At 38.5% G+C, this 18,135-nt stretch overlaps 3 protein-coding genes across 5 annotated transcripts; 2 read left to right on the top strand and 1 right to left on the bottom strand.

Annotated features, from left to right (window-relative positions):
* Window positions 1-281: 281 nt before the first annotated feature.
* dnal1 (dynein, axonemal, light chain 1) lies at window positions 282-5,004 on the top strand. Its single transcript, XM_068717761.1, has 8 exons — window positions 282-315; window positions 833-871; window positions 1,073-1,182; window positions 2,514-2,569; window positions 2,667-2,722; window positions 2,871-2,997; window positions 3,410-3,550; window positions 3,638-5,004. The coding sequence occupies exons 1-8, from the start codon at window positions 307-309 to the stop codon at window positions 3,685-3,687; spliced, it is 588 nt and encodes a 195-aa protein (XP_068573862.1). The 5' UTR covers window positions 282-306; the 3' UTR covers window positions 3,688-5,004.
* A 360-nt stretch (window positions 5,005-5,364) lies between these two features.
* tedc1 (tubulin epsilon and delta complex 1) lies at window positions 5,365-13,430 on the top strand. 3 transcript variants are annotated; one of them, XM_068717758.1, is made up of 8 exons: window positions 5,365-5,651; window positions 6,119-6,188; window positions 6,618-6,838; window positions 6,909-7,046; window positions 7,379-7,450; window positions 7,937-8,023; window positions 8,802-8,948; window positions 12,092-13,430. In XM_068717758.1, the coding sequence occupies exons 1-8, from the start codon at window positions 5,508-5,510 to the stop codon at window positions 12,452-12,454; spliced, it is 1,242 nt and encodes a 413-aa protein (XP_068573859.1). In that variant the 5' UTR covers window positions 5,365-5,507; the 3' UTR covers window positions 12,455-13,430. The 3 variants fall into 3 exon arrangements, with proteins under 3 accessions (XP_068573859.1, XP_068573858.1, XP_068573860.1); XM_068717757.1 differs by having other exon boundaries at window positions 8,802-8,969; XM_068717759.1 differs by lacking the exon at window positions 8,802-8,948.
* Window positions 13,431-13,523: 93 nt separating this feature from the next.
* Window positions 13,524-15,740, bottom strand: pth2 (parathyroid hormone 2). Its single transcript, XM_068717762.1, has 3 exons — window positions 15,637-15,740; window positions 15,234-15,407; window positions 13,524-13,762 (listed from the first exon to the last, which is right to left on the bottom strand). The coding sequence occupies exons 1-3, from the start codon at window positions 15,738-15,740 to the stop codon at window positions 13,585-13,587; spliced, it is 456 nt and encodes a 151-aa protein (XP_068573863.1). The 3' UTR covers window positions 13,524-13,584.
* Between the last annotated feature and the right edge of the window lie 2,395 nt (window positions 15,741-18,135).

Genomic DNA, 18,135 nt, shown 5'->3' with positions numbered 1-18,135 from the left:
AGTTTACAGACAATCAAAGTCAGTATCTGAGACCTCTCCTTTGTTTTCAAGTTGATAGGTTTGCAGGGAACGACCCGCTTCATCTGCGATGAGGGAAATTGTGATAATGGGTGAGGAATCTGTCACAGAAGATACAGTCACTTATACTGTACTATCTACAGTCGTTATGACATGAGAAGCCAACAAGTTGTCTTGTTCTTCTGCATTTAACTGGGTCAAATCCTGTCACAGTTACACTGCGCAGTGCGCAGGCGCAGCTTGTAGGCTGCCTGTCAGTGCCATAGCAACCAGAGAGACGACGTCAACATGAACATGGTGAGTGTTTGTGTTGTCGCTTCATTTGTTTTGTTGCTATTTCGTGTTTTTTAGCGACATGTTACGACTCTAACCTTTCCGAACATGCAACGTCTTTCTTTCGGAGGGCTATATTAATTGACATTACGTGGGATATTGTTGTCGTTGTTAGCTAACATGGGCTAACTTTAATTAGCTGAATTGGATAGCTAACGTTAATTAGCTGGCTAACGTCGAGTCTGCCCTAAACGTGTGTGGATGTCTGTGTCTAGTTTGCCAGTTTTTCCTCCCGCTAAACCGAGTATTGGGAGGACTAGGACGAGGACTAATAGTTGGAATGGCTGCTCACTCAGAATAAAGGGTCTTAGCTGCCAAACTCCCCCAAATGAAAATGGAAATAAAGACATTGTGCATATTAAAAGCCTGTGTGTTTAATGTAGCACTGTTCTATCTTATCTACAGTAGCCATCTGCTGTTTTGTCATCACACTAGCATCTAGCCTCTCCCTGTCTAATTGAATGTTATGTAATGTCTCCAGGCCAAAGCAACCACTGTGAAAGAAGCACTGGCCAAACTGGTGAGTGGCATACATGCACAGAATATCATGCAATATTTTTTAATATGATTATTTGTTTGTGTTTGTATGAGTGTTTCAAATTCATGACTGAAAGTAGTTGCATGATGGTAGCATAGGTGTTATAATTACATCTTTTGATCTGTGTGTGTGTGTATGTGTGTGTGTGTGTGTGTGTGTGTGTGTGTGCGTGCGTGCACACAGGAGGAGAAATCAGGGGAGAAAGTGAGCGAGAGTAAAGCCATAAAACTGTATGGTCAGGTTCCTCCTATAGAGAGGATGGATGCCTCTCTCTCCACACTCACCAACTGCGAGTGAGTCCTGTAACGGCACAACAAATAATACACATAACATCTATCACACTTTTGTCCATCCTGATAGAGGATCCCTCCTCTGTTGCTCTCCCAAAGGTCTCTTCCTCTTTTCTCCCCGTTAAAGGGTTTTTTGTGGAGTTTTTCCTGTTCCGATGTGAGGGTTCCGGTACAGAGGATGTTGTATGTTTACAGATTGTAATGCCCTCTGAGGCAAATTTGTGTTTTTGTGCTGTACAAAAATAAATGTAATTGAATTGAATAGGTTGATATGATAATACTGTCTGGTAAAGCTACACATTTACACTGATTCAGGCTGAGCAAAATCTACAGTAGGAACCTTCCAACATGCACTAGGTACAGTATTATTTGGCACTATATTATATCATGTTCAGCTGGTGTTTGAAACGATTTGGTCAATTTCAAAAGTATAAACTGGGCGTTGCTCATGTCAGTCAGCTCTCTTCCTGAGTACAATTTGGATTTACTTTTTAGAGAGTCTAAGGAAATACATCTTTAATCTGTGAAAATGGATGGCTGGTATAACCCTCTCTGCTTATTTTCATTATCAATCAATGTACCAGTCATTTAGAATAAACTGATTGATTCAGCCTTAATTTGCTAAAAGTTCCTGTTTATATGCACCATGGCAGTGAGACCTTGGAGCTACTTTTTGTCTTGAAATTAAATTATCGAACAAAGGAGTTCAGGTTGGTAGATAGAGGTAGATAGGTCGGTCACTGTGCAGTTCACCCTTAGACTGCACTTCCATGACGTTTTCTTACTCTTAATAAATCCCCCAGAAAATACCCCTTTAATGCATAGATATTTTTTTGTTCCAATCATAGGCTGTATCCATGAACACGACTACTTTATCGACATTCACACTCTCACAAAACGTCACTGTTTTTGTCAGAAATTCACACATTCAGAAGCAGTTACACTGACAGAATAAATCCAAACATCAGAGTCCAAGAAACAACCAACAGATTTCCATTAAGCACACAGCTTCGAATGTGCATAACCGCTTATAAACACCAATTAAGCACACAAATTATTGTCCAATACTTTAGTAGATCAATTATGTTGATGTTTCCAAAAAACAACAACTAAAAAAACAATTAAACTGCAGATAACACAAAACTCACAAACTTCTTACGGCATCAATAGGACATTTATGTTATGCTTTTTTCTCATTTATTTGGGAAGATGGTCCTCGGACATTTTGTCACGATAAGAAATAGGTCTTGAGTTACAAAAGGTTGAGAATCACCGCTTTAAAAAAACACCCTCATTGAAATACCTGATATGTTTTTGTACTGTATCCTCCACAGGAAGCTCTCTATGTCCACAAACTGCATTGAAAAAATAAGCAATCTCAATGGCCTGAGTGAGTCCTGACTGCATAAATACACACCACACAGACACACACTCTTCACTGATGGAAATGTGGGGTTGTAATGTGTTGTTGTGTTGTGTTCTTCCAGAGAACTTGAAGATATTGTCATTAGGAAGGAATAATATTAAGTCCTTCAATGGGCTGGTAAGTTACATACTGTATGCAACAGAATTAGCAGTGTTTTATAGGTTCCTTCTTAAAGGGGATCCAGACATGCTACACGCATACTTTGAATGTACATTATTTTGCATCGGTTGTTACTATGTGTTTGTGTGTATGTGTGTGTGCGCAGGAGGCAGTGGCGAACACATTAGAAGAGTTGTGGATCTCCTTTAACTTGATCGAGAAACTGAAGGGAATTCAATTCATGAAGAAACTCCGAGTCCTCTACATGTCCAACAACCTGGTCAAAGAATGGGGTGAGCTACGTTCATCAACACAATCAACACATGTTGAGATAGACAGAGCTAATGAGATAGTGAAAGTATTATGTCATGTTTATTCCTGGTTTCATGTAACATTTATGAGGCTTTTAAGTGACCTGTTTAGAAAAAGTCCTCCTCTTGCCTAACATCATTTTGTTTTATTGAAGAGGATGTCAGCAGTGTTTTTTAAAAGCAGCCTTTTATTCCTTCCACTGCATGTCTTGGTGGGGCGAACGTTTAAAAAATAAAATAAAATCGAAACTACTACAGACAAGCTTTCTAACTTTTTAGCAATGGTCTCTTTAGTAATTTATATTTTAAAGGTATTGTGCTGATGGTTTGTTGGTGTAGGAATCCCCTGTGATCACTTTCATTTATTATATGCTGTCATGTCTGTGTTGTGTAGGAGAGTTTGTGCGGCTGGCCGACCTGCCATGCCTCGCAGACCTGGTGTTTGTTGGAAACCCTCTAGAGGAGAAGCATTCAGCCGAGGGAACCTGGATGGATGAAGCCTCTAAAAGACTACCTAAGCTATGGAAACTAGATGGTAAGAATGTGTGGTAGAACCACTACCTACATTCCATGCTGCTCCTGCAATTGTAATCCAGTTATCCACTTTTCCTGTGGTTTCCAGGAACCCCAGTCATCAAACAGGAAGAGGATGAAGCAGATGGAGAGAACTGAGGAGCATGACTATCTGCAAAACTGCAACCTCCTTTTCCCTCTCCTTTTCCTTCTCTTTTTTTAAAGTTTTGTATGGTTTGTCATGGTGCTTTTCTTTTTATAAAATGATTTTTACAACACACTTTGTTAGAGATAGAGAAGCACAAGATGACTAATTATGTTTTATAGAATGAGAAAAGTCTGTTAAAAAAAAGATCAATATTTAAATTGGCAATCTCGAAGATTTACATTTGAATAAATGTCTTTTATCTATCACTGAAGGCGGTAAAACAGTGGTGATTGGCCCACTGATTGCAATATATATATATATATATATATATATATATATATATATATATATATATAATTTGCAGTATTACCAATTGGGTGTCTGTGGTTACATTCCCGAGAAAAATTGCTGTATTTCAGTTTTTTCTAACAAACACAAAAAACACAATTCTAAAAAAAATAGCATGTTAGTATGGAATTTTGGGTGCAGCCATTGGCTTCAAGCTGTTAAACTCAAAGCACAATTCCATTGTTTTCACTCAAATAGAAATTGTAAATCAACCAGGACTGAAAACTTAATGACTTTAAGGTCTTGTGGGCTTAGGACCAAAAAAAAGTGTTGGTGAGACCTTATCAGTGGAAATACATGATGAGCACAGTACTATTTACGGGCCAAAAACACTGTAAATAGTGTGTGGAGAGATGAGCATATACAGCTAAATATAAGATGTATGATGCTACTTTCACACCATAGACTAAGCAGTGGAACAGTTGTGACTTGGAGAGAGATACATTTAAGAGTGACCAACAAATGTAAATCAGGGTCTGTTACCAAACTCTGACTTCTCAGGTAGTAAACAGTCGTAGCATTAAAGCAGGAAGTTGGTATTTACGACCCTTCTCATGGGACATGAAGGGGCCATCACCGGCCACATTGCAACAGCCTTTGGTCAGGACTGTGAAGCCACAGTGATAACTTACATGCACAAAAATACATATACAGTTCTGTTCGACACTGTGTTTGAGGTATTCTATTTATATGTTCTAAACGTTTTGAACTCTTTGAGGGGCAGGAACTAGTTTACTGTATTTTACTGACAGTTCTAATCTCATTTTGGATTCTTAGATTTCACATTGTTCCAGTTTTTCTTCAACATGTGATACGCAGATCAATGCATGTAGCATGTCCTCATTAATTACACTACACGTTGTCTTTGTTAAATGATTTTCATGTTTTAAAGTATTTAGGCGTGTTTGTACATACAATTGTGAAATGTTTTTTTGTTTTTTTAATGATTTTGATATTTGAAATAAATGCTATTGAAGAATCTCAGTTGAACATTGTTACTTGAAATAGAACATTAATCTTGGTAAATTCTGAAAATAAAGTATAGAATAATGTAGTACCTATGCATACTCATTTTCTTTTGGTATTCTAACAATAGGTAATTTACAGTCACGTGATTGGCATATTTTTTTCTCCACGAGTTACCGCCCATAGACTGTACATAGGAAGTTTCCCATGTTAATGTACGTGAAACAGGGCACCAATGAAAAGTAAGTCCAACCTACCGCTTTCAGAATCCCATTTATAATTGGCCTAGGTAGATATCAGTCACCATTCGCTCAGTTCCATTCGCTTCTCTGGCAACGGCCCTCGTACCCGGAAGTTGTTGTCTTCGCCGCGAAATATCAACAGCTCAACAGCTCAACTTCAGAGCAGTAGAAGTTTCTTGAAAATATGTCTATTAAAAACAATCTCTACTGGAATAAGCGTGTCAGCTGAGTGGATAGAACGTTTGTCCGTATGCCTGTAGTGTGCTGTGGCTGTAATGCAGCGGAGTAAAGCGGCTGTGAGTGTGGAAGTGAAGCAGGTGATAGGAGCTCTCTGCAGACTGCTAGCGGCCGCCGGCCTGGAATATGTCCCCCCACCGGATAACTTCAGACGGGCTAAATTTGGCGGTGGACCCGAGGTGGTACGTTCCTTTTCTGTTAACACTGTCAGGGTGGAATGTAACTGTATTTTCTCTTGAGTAAGGCTACATGTATTATTATTTGACAGCTTTAGAAACTAGTTACTTGATTTTCACTTTATTAGCTATGAGTAGCTTAAATCAAACTGTATAAAGCTGTTTTAATTTCCTGATGATTTATTGTGACACAAAAGCCAAACAAGTCATTATATACCGGTATTCTGGTAAAAATTAATAATGAATTATTTTCCATCGATTGCAATTGGATCTCAGCAGGATCAGAAAATGGGAGAACATGTGGCAATGATACCAGTAAGGCAACAATAACGTCATGCTAAGAAGAAGCAGAGTGTTGGAGCACTCTGTAAAGCAGCACGTGTTCCTGTCCTGTGCTTTCAGTGGCAGCACTCTTCCTAACAGACTGTGGACTGCACATATTTGACATCTCTCTGCTTGCTGTTGTTTCCCAGGAGGACCAGTTCTGGCAGCTCCTCGCCGGTATGCTTCAGACATCTAGTAATGTTTCACAACCAGGAGGAGGTAAGTCGCATGGATCTCTCTGTGGCTTTAATGCTATTTTCCAGGACTTTACTTTAATTTCCACATAGATGATTTTTTTTCCCCCATGATTTGAAAACATCCCACAAAACACGTGTTTGCACATTAAATTGGTACCCAAAATGACACATTGTCCAATATGCAAAGTATGTTCTGTGTGCTTATAAAAACATCATCTTGTGACTTTTGCTCACCACCTATATGATCACATACCCACTTTGTTTATAACCTTATTTGACTCTGATCACACTGCACTTCTTGACTTGGATTGAGTTTTACTGTTAGAATAGAACCAAAAACACGCTCTCTGCACATAGCCGGACCAAACCGACTGACATCTCCTGATGGGGATTAAAAGCGTTTAAGTGGACTTGCTGAGTGACCGAGTGTGTTTTCTCCATCTGTGTTTAGCCGCAGAGAACAGGAAGCTGGTGGCGGCAGGCCTCTGGCAGACTGGCTACCATGCAGACTGGATGTATGGGAGCTGGGGAGAAGGAGGAGGGGAGGGAGGGAGACTCTCCAGCAGAGACCTCCTCCTGGCGCTGGGCTGGCTGCTCGCTACAGGAAAACTGGAGGGGCTGTTGACCCAGCGAGTGCAGCGGCTGGACAAGACACTGCTCACACCTACACCTGTAAGTATCCCACCACGTTAAACCTAATTCTGTATTGGTAAATGTGTATAACTTAATGTCTCTCTGTCAGGTGAACCCCCAGCTCCCCAATGAGCTCCCGTTAGACTCTGCATCTCTGAGGAAGCTGCAGTGGCTCATTGGTTGCCTGAGACACCAGGGGCGGACCCTGCTGTCCATGCAAGAGGAGCGAACTCGCTTGCTCCACGCTGTGAGAAAAATCCCGTCTTTTCCAACTTTTCCACATGCTGCCATTCTGTACAGTGAACTGAACATTGCTTAAAGTTAAGCAAGTCAAATATTTTGTGCAGGAAGCGTGACAATGATGGAGGTTTCCATTCCAAACCAGAGCCAAGACTTTTTTCTACTCAATGAAGCGAACATCCCAAAAGACAGAATAGGCACACTCACTGTTTATTTCCGTTGGCTACTGTCAAGTGTTTTTCTGCCTTTAAAATCTGGAAATATTTAAAAAAAAATACTCAGTTTAAGTAACTGAAATAGGTATTGGAATAAGTTCTATGAAATCCATGTTTTTCTCAGGTTTTCTTTGCCAGCATTCCCTCTTCTGTATCCTCCACCTCCTCTGATCAAAGCTCAACCGTGCTAAGGGAGGTAAGAGAGTGTGTGCTGCTGTTATTAAAAGGAAATACCAATTACATGCTCTGCTAGAGTTACATAACTGAACAATTTCCTCTCTGTTTACAACTATGTGTTAAACATGTTCTATCTTACTTTCAGGCCACAAATCATTATGGTTTTGTCAATGCCAAGAAAATCAAATGTTTGAGTGTCATGTTCTTTATTGTTTATTTGACACTTCGTTACCAAGCTTTTGGCTACGTCATGATAGTGAAGTTTGACTCAATAGCTTACTTAGTTAAAGAATTCAACAATAAACACTTAATTTAGTTTGTTTTGTTGTTTGTGTAATTTCTTAATCTTGTCGTGTGTGTGTGTGTGTGTGTGTGTGTGTGTGTGTGTGTGTGTGTGTGTGTGTGTGTGTGTGTGTGTGTGTGTGTGTGTGTGTGCGTGCGTGCGTGCGTGCGTGCGTGCGTGCGTGCGTGCGTGCGTGCGTGCGCGTGCGTGCGTGCGTTACAGGACTGTGTTTGTGTGCAGCGGCTCTGTGACCTCCTAGATGCATATCTGAACTGGAAACAGGTGGAGAAAGTCTTCTGGACCTGGATGGTGAGTGAGACACAACAGCACGATTCAACACAGAAGTGATTTCCAACACTTGGCCTGGTTCACACCTGGTTTATCTGATCACAAGAGGAAATGCCTTTTTCCTCCATGTGAGGAAATAGAATATTGGTAATAATCCGGTTGAAATTCATAAACATTTTTTAAAGCATGTGAAGATCCAATCATCACTAAATCGTGTGTGATGCAAGAGAGACAGTAAAAACAAATGGACTGATCAAAGTTGTCATATTGACATTTAAGGTGTTTTGATTTAGTCCCGTCAACATGCAAGAAAACATTCCACCTTAAAAGCTGCCCATTGCCTTTGAGTGGTACAGTTAATGAAATATTTTTTTTCTCAGTCTTTTGTTAGCAAAGTGCTTCATTTGCTCGGCACAAATAAGTAAATGAGATCATCTGAAATGGGTTAAAAACAACAACAACACATTTGGTCTTTGCAAACAGAAACGATGTCCATGTTTATTAGCATGTAGAGAATGGAAATGAGATCCGATATGTGGTCACTGAAGACGCATTCTAATGCAGAGTGTGAACTGACTTACTCAGAGCTGTCCGCTTGGGATGGATCACGGAGGATACATGTTAATGTCAGGTGTAAACAGGGCCATTTATTGTGATGTCAGCAGCCATGTGTGCCTGGAAATGTGACGCAAAGCGTGTGTGTGTGTGTGTGTGTGTGTGTGTGTGTGTGTGTGTGTGTGTGTGTGTGTGTGTGTGTGTGTGTGTGTGTGTGTGTGTGTGTGTGTGTGTGTGTGTGTAGGACAGTGTGTTGGATTGCCATCTGACAGATCCTGTTGTCGAGGAGACTACACATGATGCACCCAATGGGAGTGCAAGAGTGTGTCACCACGGAAACCGGGGGCTAGGAAAATTGGAAGACGTGCTATTGAGGCTGCCTACAGGACAGGTGTGCGACACACACACACAGGTTGTACATTTCTATAGAGGTCTTTGACTAATGGTTCTGGGGATCGTATTGGAAAAATTCAGTTGTTGAAAATGAAAGTGAATAAAAAAAGAAAAAGTATGTGATTGAACTAAAGGAACGCTTCAAGACAGGGGGATTCTCTGTTACATATATATATATATATATATATATGTATGTGTATATATATATATATGTATATATATATATATATATATATATATATATATATATATATGTATGTGTATATATATATATATATATATATATATATATATATATATATGTATGTATGTGTATATATATATATATATATATATATATGTATGTGTATATATATATATATATATATATATATATATATATATATATATATATATATATATATATATGTATGTGTATATATATATATATATATATATATATATATATATATATATATGTATGTGTATATATATATATATATATATATATATATATATATATATATATATATATATATATATATGTATGTGTGTATATATATATATATATATATATATATATATATATATATATATGTGTATATATATATATATGTGTGTGTATATATATATATATGTATGTGTATATATATGTGTGTGTGTGTGTGTGTGTGTGTGTGTGTGTGTATATATATATATATATATATATATATGTATATATATGTATGTGCTGGGCAATGATTACAATTATTAATCGCATGATTTTCTTGTTATGCACAAAGTTCAATAATTAATTCATAAGTAGTGTATTGCGCACATTTATTTTAAAAGTACTGCTATATGAACAAAACTGCAATAACATTTGGTTTACAAACACTTTAAACAAATAAGGTGCTTTTTAACAGCAGTATTCCCTTTACACAGTAGCAGTTATATTTCTTGTACTATCTGTGCTCAGTGTGCTGACTTTATTTGAAACGTTCCACTGCTGTGCAACATGAATAAAATGTTCCGCGCACGTTTCAGCAAAATGTCTGTTTTCTGTTTTCATGACAGTCAGAGCATGTGAATGCAGCTCCCACTGTTCATCAACATAATGCACTGTAACTCCGAGGTGATTATGGTTACCCAACGATGTCCAGTAGTCTCCAGTGAGAGCAACAGCTGGTGCACGTTGTAACACCGTCGCTTTTGTAGTCCTCTCCTTTTCATACAACTCGTGTATTCTTCTTGTGATGGTGCGTCTTGAGGGAGGCTCATACATGCCGTCATTCGTTGTGATCCTAAGATCGTTCCTCAGACCGACATCTTCCACAATACTAATCGGCCTGCAATTTGTAGATATCCACTTTGCTGTGGCATTTGTTAGCTTGTCTTGCTTTTGTTTATCTATACTTCTCCCACACGCTGCATCCACCGTAGTCTGCCGAAGCCTCCCTCCACCGATTATTTGGGTGATTTGCTGGCATCAACGGTGTGTATTGCATTTAAGTGATAGCCTACTTCAAACTCAAAGTACTCCAGTGATAAGAAGAAAAAAAAAATGCGCCATCAAATAATTGTCGGCATTAATTAATTAATGCATTAACACGATTATAACTCGTTAACTTGCCCAGCCCTATTTTTTATATAGATAGATAGATAGATAGATAGATAGATAGATAGATAGATAGATAGATTCAGCCTGTCAGAAAGCAGTGAGATAGACATTCCATATAGGACAAAATTATCCAAACTTGCTTCTCCTTTACTTCTATTTACAATTCTTTGTACAGATGCAACAAACTTGGATATGTCCCAAAAGAGAATCCTCTTTTAAGGATTTTTTTCAAGGTGGTCGGCTGCATGTCGGCCAAAACTAAATGAGCTCTAAAACTGAAGGTTGCAGAACATTAGGCTGCTTTTTACACTGAGAATCTTGCGATGGCTCGTCATTAGATGGATGCAAATAGATCAGCCTGCTGCTCATTACATTACATTACAGTCATTTAGCAGACGCTTTTATCCAAAGCGCTTTACAATAAGTGCATCAACATTGGTAATCAACATTGGCTCCTCATCACTGACCTTATTAAAAGCTCTGACTATAACCACGTAGTCCAGATCTGGTCCTGAGACAGAGAGGTGTTGGCACAGAGCCAGGCTAGCTGTCTCCCTCTGCCTCCAGTCTTCGTGCAAAGCTAACGATACGAGAGCCGTGTCAATCCTCTCAGCTCTCGCTTGCAAAGTAAGCAAATGAATGCACTTTCCAAAATGTTGAACTATTTCTTTTAACATTTTTTCATTGTAGGGTGTGTGGTGAAGACTGTTGACCATTCAAAAAAACAAGTTATTTTGAATGATGTGCTGCAAGTTCTAGAATCTAGACCCTTAAATAGTAAGGAAAGTGCAATTGATATTAAAACACAACATCTTGCAATAGAATGACTCCATTAATTATTCCATTATTCTTTCAGAGTGTTTTTGTGTAAAGCAGTGCTATTCAATTACAAATTATTATTTTTTTGCTTTTTCTAGCCTTTTGGTAGTGCAATATTTTAGCCAAATGCAAATTAATATAGTAAAACAAAGCAATGTTTATTGTTTCAATTTTGAAATATAAGTACAGTATATTTTTGGTCACATCCATCACCCAGGCACATCACAAAGTACAGGAACAGAATGAAAGAGAGCTATTAATGCACAGAATCATAATAATTGGCAATAACGAGAACCAATAACACACGGCCCTCCTCAAACATCATATATGGCAATATGGCCAAAATCTTCTATCCCGATATAGGCTGTTTCATATCTTCATAATGATGTACATCACAATATGGCATTTTTTCTGTTCAATTTAATAACTGAATAGTCTATGTGAAAAGCCATATGGTTTTGTTCCATTCTGTCAATTTTTGACAAATGAAAAGTACTAAGTAATTTCTCATAATCAGAGATAATCCGATTTTCTCAGAAATTTGAGTCATTATGTGCTTGTACTTAGTAGTACGACTATTTTAGCTCACTCTTAAACTACTTCTTCCGCCATAGAACCATATTATTTAAGAAAATATGGCAGACACAAAGCTTAATACTATCATTACATTTTATACTATAATACATTGACCGTACTGTTGTTCTTGTTTTGTTTTGATATTTGTGTGCTGTATGTTGCCCCAGAAAGGACAGAGGAGAGGCAGAGGGGATGCTGAGGACAGAGGAGAAGGAGGAGAGAGGTGGCAGGGTGGATCGGACACCTCTTGCCTCCCTCCGCTTCCCTTCTCCCTCCCTCAGGTCTACCGAGCCAGTTTCCAGACCGGGAGGCCAGTCAGACACAGAAGCCACCCAGCAGAGGGGACCCGCGGCAGGGCCGAGACTCCGGACGAGCTCCCAGTGTCTCAGGCTGCCCAACTGCTTCTTCAGACAGAGGCTCTGCTGCTGGAAAGGAGGGACAGGCAGAGACTGGCCAATAGGATGCAGCTGCAGGACATGATTGGCAGGCTGGACGAACTGGTGTTGATACCACCACAGAGTTTTTTTTAATCTTTTAATTTTTTTAAACTGCTGATTTATTAATTCAGAAATAAACACTATGGATTTTCATGTTTTTAGTTTGCAGAAGATTCACTTGACATTCGGATGGAAACCAGACATTTTCTTCTTTTACAAAGAAAAAAGCTTTTAACAACTTTAATTTGTTGTAGCTGAAAATGATAATAACTTTGTCATGTCAAGTAACAAAGGGTTTTACAAACAATGAATTTAACAGAATACAATTAAATTCCTACATCACAAACATAAATAATATTGTATAGTATAGAATTCAAAAAATTAAGTGTTTAAGATTGTATAAGACATTTTGGGAAACACACTTGTGCGTTAAGTAAGGAGCTGGAGTTAGGACATGATTAGCCTAGCTTAGCAAAAAGACTGGAAGCAGGGGTAAACAGCGAGCATGGCTCTGTCCAAAGTGAAGAAAATACCTAAAAACCCTCAAATTGTCATTAATTAACATGTTTCTCCTTTGTTTAATCTATACATAAACGGAAATGTAATAATAGAAAGTACTGGTAAGATTTCTGAACTTTAGACGGAGCTGCTTCCACCTTTCTTCAAGATGTAATGCTAAGCCCATCCTGACTCCAGATCAGTACTTAATGCTCAGACATGAGATTGGTATCAATCTTCTCATCTCACTTTCTGAAAGAAAGCAAATCAGCGTATCTCCCAGTATGTTAAACCACTATTTCATGTTTTGTACATTTATTTGAAAGCTAAATATGTCTTTAAGTATACAGATAGCTGATTTAAAAAGAATAACATTAGAATTAAATTCAGCTGTACTACTGAATTAAGCCAAACACAAGCTACAGTCAGTGAAAACATAATTCGCATCTCTTTATTCATCAAATTGAATAACATCAAATTATTTTCACCATTGTAAGATATTGAAAGTGCTACAAAAAGTAGGAATCAAATGTTGAGATAGTAGACTAATAATACAGCAGGTGTTAATGACTTTTGATGTCTACAATATTTTCTTGTCTCATAAGTTGATGGACTGAGCAATACCCACCGGAGACTTAGGGTATTTCCTCAAAAAGCTTTTTGCCAGTGCAGGATGCAGAGAGGTGGTTTGATTTTCTGAATAAAGGGCTGTAAAGACAAAATTATCATGAAGAATTAACCACCAGTAGTTTCTGCATGTAGGAGTTGAGCCACTTCTGTCTCTCCATGGAGGTGAGGAGTTTACTCTTCTCTCTGAAGGCAGCGTCATCAGCCACAACCATGTTCCTCTTCACCATGCCGGCACCCTGAGACGACCATTCAACAGGCCACGCCCTCTCCACGCTAGAGAAACAGAGCTCAAGATCAGAGAGTAGAAAACAATCCAGGTATCAACAGTCTCCAACACTTAATATATTACTGCTGTTTTGGGGGTTTTTACTCATGACAATTTGAATTGTAATTTGAATTGAAAATTTAAATTGTTTACTTTAAAATCAAGATGAGGTTAAAAATGCCTTTTTTTATCACTTCCCCCGGTCGTATTGTGCACCTATTTAACAATATATACAAAGGAATTACCCAAAAAACGATTTATTGTATTTTTATATCAAAATCCAATAATCATTTCTTCCTGTAAAATATGAAGTGTGCTTAAGTAAGCTAGTACCAACTATTTTCAACCAGTAATGTCATGAAATCCAATCATCAATCAATATGCAACCTTTGGAGACAAGCGAGGTGTGTGAGGAGCCACAGTCCTTTAAAACGCTGTATCGGGATTTTGCTAAATTCTATGCCCGCCCACTTTTTATCAGTCCAATTAAATGAGAAGGATTGGATTTAAATCTGACAACTCAACTTGAGGCTTCAAAACAGCAGTCCACAAACCAATGGGTGATGTAATGCCGACTACGTCCACTTCTTATATACCGTTGACATTTTGGGAAATACACATATTCACTATCATTCCGAGTTTCATAAGAGGATCATTACCACTCGTTAAATTCAAAGCTACAGCCAGCAGAAGGTTAGCCTAGCTTAGCATAAAGGTTGAAGAAACTGCTAGCCTGGGTCTGTCCAAAGTAAACAGAATCCACCCCTGCCAAGAAATAGACAGATAACTGTCATAATTTACACTTTGGTTTTTGTGGGAATTAAACAAGATATAACATGTTAATTAGTGAACTTAATAATAATTTGAGAGTGGTATCAATCTTCTCATATAACTCTCGACTCAAACGGCCCGTTGAATGAAATATTAACTAAGTAAATAAAGGAGGACATACAATTTAGGCCTTGTACCAGATATCGGCACAAACAAAAGAAGGACAGGAATAGACAGCTAAAAGTGCTGCCAAACCCACACACAAAGAGTTTGATGGTGCTTTTGGCTAACAGCTAACGTAACTACCAGGACACACACTGCTATACCTTGCCACAACTCAGTGTTATGTTTAATACGATTGCTTGCATACATCACAGTTTTGTTGAATGAAGTGCGTTTTAATGCACTTTACAGCCTCGGTTGCCAACATCACTGGATGTTAGTTGGCTCACTTTTATTAATTTGCACGGTGTGTTTGTCTAACTGCTGACTGCTACCGGCGCTACCAATGCACACACTGCTGTACATCTCTACCACTCAGCTGCTGCTACGCGGGCAGACGGCTTAGTAAGTTTAATTTTGTTTTTGGCAAGACTGTATGATGTGTCATAGACGACGACTTCGAGCCGATTGCCTGCACGTATCGGCGCTTGTTTTTGAGATTGAATGAAGTGTGTTATAGGACGTTTTCCCTCACTATGCAGTTACCTTGCCTCTTCCCTCTCAGGGGCAAACAGCCACGCCTCCCTCATCAGTCTTGCCTTGCTATCAGCTCTGAGGCTGGGCGCTGACGTCATTTGAATGCTCCAATCACGGAGAGAGATGGAGGGGAAGAGGACATCCCAGTCGTCTCGTTTAGGTTCCTCTGAATCGTCAGGACTTCTGGAATTAGATCGTATTAAACTTAATGATTCCTTGAGAAACATATTTGATTGTATTGTATATAGGAATATCAAAATAAGTACAAAGTATTAAGGAAAATATATAGTTAGGTATCTAAGTACTAAGTAGTTCAGTGGTCTGTAATCATGGTACGTATTCACTCCAAACCACTGTACCATTAACACTCATATTTTGCTGCTACCTTGATGAGATTGAGTGATTTTCCCACCTGAGAGGTAGTCGAGGCTGAGGGAAGCCAGTTGTCACCAAGGTCATACCCAGAATGCAAAGCAACAGGAAGGACATACGGGGGAAAGCAGGCAGCTCAGACATCCTAAAAAATAAATAACAAAAGATGCTTCCTTGACAATAGTTACAATAGACAATAGACAAAAGTTACATATTAACTGAGTTGTGTATTTACAATTTTAAATCCAATTAACAACAAAATAATACAAAACCATAAAAACAGAAACCTATTTTCATCATCATTAATACAAATCAGTATGCTTTTTACTGTGGAAAAAAACAAACAAAAATCTTTCACAATACAAAGCAACCGTGTTGCTACTTTTTAAATTGTGATTCTTTAAATTAGAAGGTTCTGTATAATGCCAAAAAAAGACAAAAACCTTGTGGTCAATGTCTTGGTTTTTTTAAGACTCAGAATACAGTATATTTGAAATAAAATAAAATAGGCTTTGAATATGTCATCATTTATATGTAATTCACTTGGAGAGCTATCCAAGGTCTTTACAATTAACAAAAATCTACTGAAATTCAACTTGGAAGCTGCTGGTCTCATGAGAATTTTGGTCTGAATCTGAAATGAGCCAGAAATGATTGAAGCACCCTGACACCCCCCTTGTGTGCTGCTATAAAGAACCATTTCATAACGTGCATGTATGTTTGACACAGTGTCTTTTTTAACATTTGTAATTTAAAAAAATATTTCAGTGAGAAATGTTACAAACAAACAAATCTGCTCTTTTTAGCACCCTTTAATTAAAAAACTAGAGAAACACTCCAATACAGACTCATTAACCTAACCTAACAACCTTTTAAAATCCTCTTGTGTTTTGAGATTTAGTATGTGCTCAGCTGGAACCAAATTTGGTCAGTCACAGTCAATGAGACACAATTTTTCTACATTTTCCTCCTGTGGGGAAAAAAATAAGATACACTAACATACAACACAGCTTAAAGTAAAATTAGCTTGATGCAAAGGTGCGGGCTGTGGGATTTGTTAAAGTTGTTAGTAGTCTGGCTGATTTCTTACCTGCTTCTCAGGTGAACGTGTTGGTCTGTCTGTCTGTTAAAAGTTTGTACCAGCAAGGAGCCTCTCAAGGCTGAACTTCAGAGGTTAAAGGCCAGGCAGAGATATGTTCCAGGGTGAACAACTGATCGCAGCGATTGAAATGACGACTGTATTTGCAGTTAGGTACTTTCTGTTAGTTGCTGCTTCCTATCTACCACTTATTTCTTCTCCTGTCTTCTCAGAATAGAAAGAAGTTTGTATAAAAACTTGGATTTACGCTTTTTTGTGTGCGTTTGCTCTGCCGGTTGCTTCTGTAAGTGGCCGCGCGCAGGTCTACGGTGGTTGAAAAGCATCGGTTTCTTGCCGGACATACTTATATACCCTGGACTGGAGTGTTTTAACCCCCCATCCCCCTAACCCACCCACACATATACGCAAGCATACACATCTTTCACCAGATCAAACCAACTTTGAGTTTAGCGTGCAAGAGGACAGCCCTAGTGGAAGTGCAGTTAGCTTGTTAGTGTCCTGTTTCAAAGACTCTTAGTCATGGTGCTGTTGTGGAGAGCCCACCATCTTATTACTGAATATCATTATAGTGCTTGTGTGTGTGTGTGTGTGTGTGTGTGTGTGTGTGTGTGTGTGTGTGTGTGTGTGTGTGTGTGTGTGTTTGTGTGTGTGTGTGTGTGTGTGTGTGTGTGTGTGTGCGAGTGTGTTCATTCATACTCTGTGGCAGGTTTAGCAAACGATGGATGCTTCTCTCAAAGACTAAGGCATTACTGTTGTCTACGCAGAGAAACAGATATTTATGTGGGCTTGGTCTTGATTTTACGTGATGTTCATAATGGAATATTTCAGATGAGACAACAAAATCATGTGGAATAAATAATGTAATAGTAAATTCTTGACTTGACTGACATGATATGTTGTCAACAATTAGCTTGAACTTGTTAGCTTACAGTAACTTATTTTTTAGCATTGATTTGGAGACATTTTTGTGTCCACCTGCCCTTTAAGGCAGGGATGATTTTGAACGTCTGAACGCCCGTGAAAAATCTACAACCATGCTAGCGGCTTGTGAGACTATGGTTGAGATTAAAGAGTAACTGTGCACTCAAATGTGTTTTTTTTAGTGTTAATGAGTGGTAGTGATGCTAATGTGCTTTTCTACGTTGTGACAAGAGTGTGTAGATGAAGTGTTTTGTTTTTTTTCTTTAGCACCAGGCTAGTTAGCTAACTAACGTTAGCCTGCTAATTCCACCATGTTTTCATGCTAATGATACACTGGCTACAGAAAATGGTCCCTTGTGAGGCAAAGGAACCGCAGTAAAGTCATCAAATTCAGTACCTAATGCCGTATAGCTGTTGTCCAAGCTACTGTAGCTGTTAATTTGTTAAAGCTTTGTAGAGCTTTGGTCACACGGAAGTGGGTGTGGTTTCATCTCTCAGCCTACATTTTTGCAAAAAACA

Source organism: Cebidichthys violaceus, unplaced genomic scaffold, assembly GCF_023349555.1.
Source record: "Cebidichthys violaceus isolate CVI_PGR_0920_01 unplaced genomic scaffold, fCebVio1.0.p SCAF_22, whole genome shotgun sequence".
Lineage (NCBI taxonomy): Eukaryota > Metazoa > Chordata > Actinopteri > Perciformes > Stichaeidae > Cebidichthys > Cebidichthys violaceus.
The sequence above is the reverse complement of the archived record's forward strand: the minus strand, read 5'-3'. Positions and strand labels throughout refer to the sequence as shown.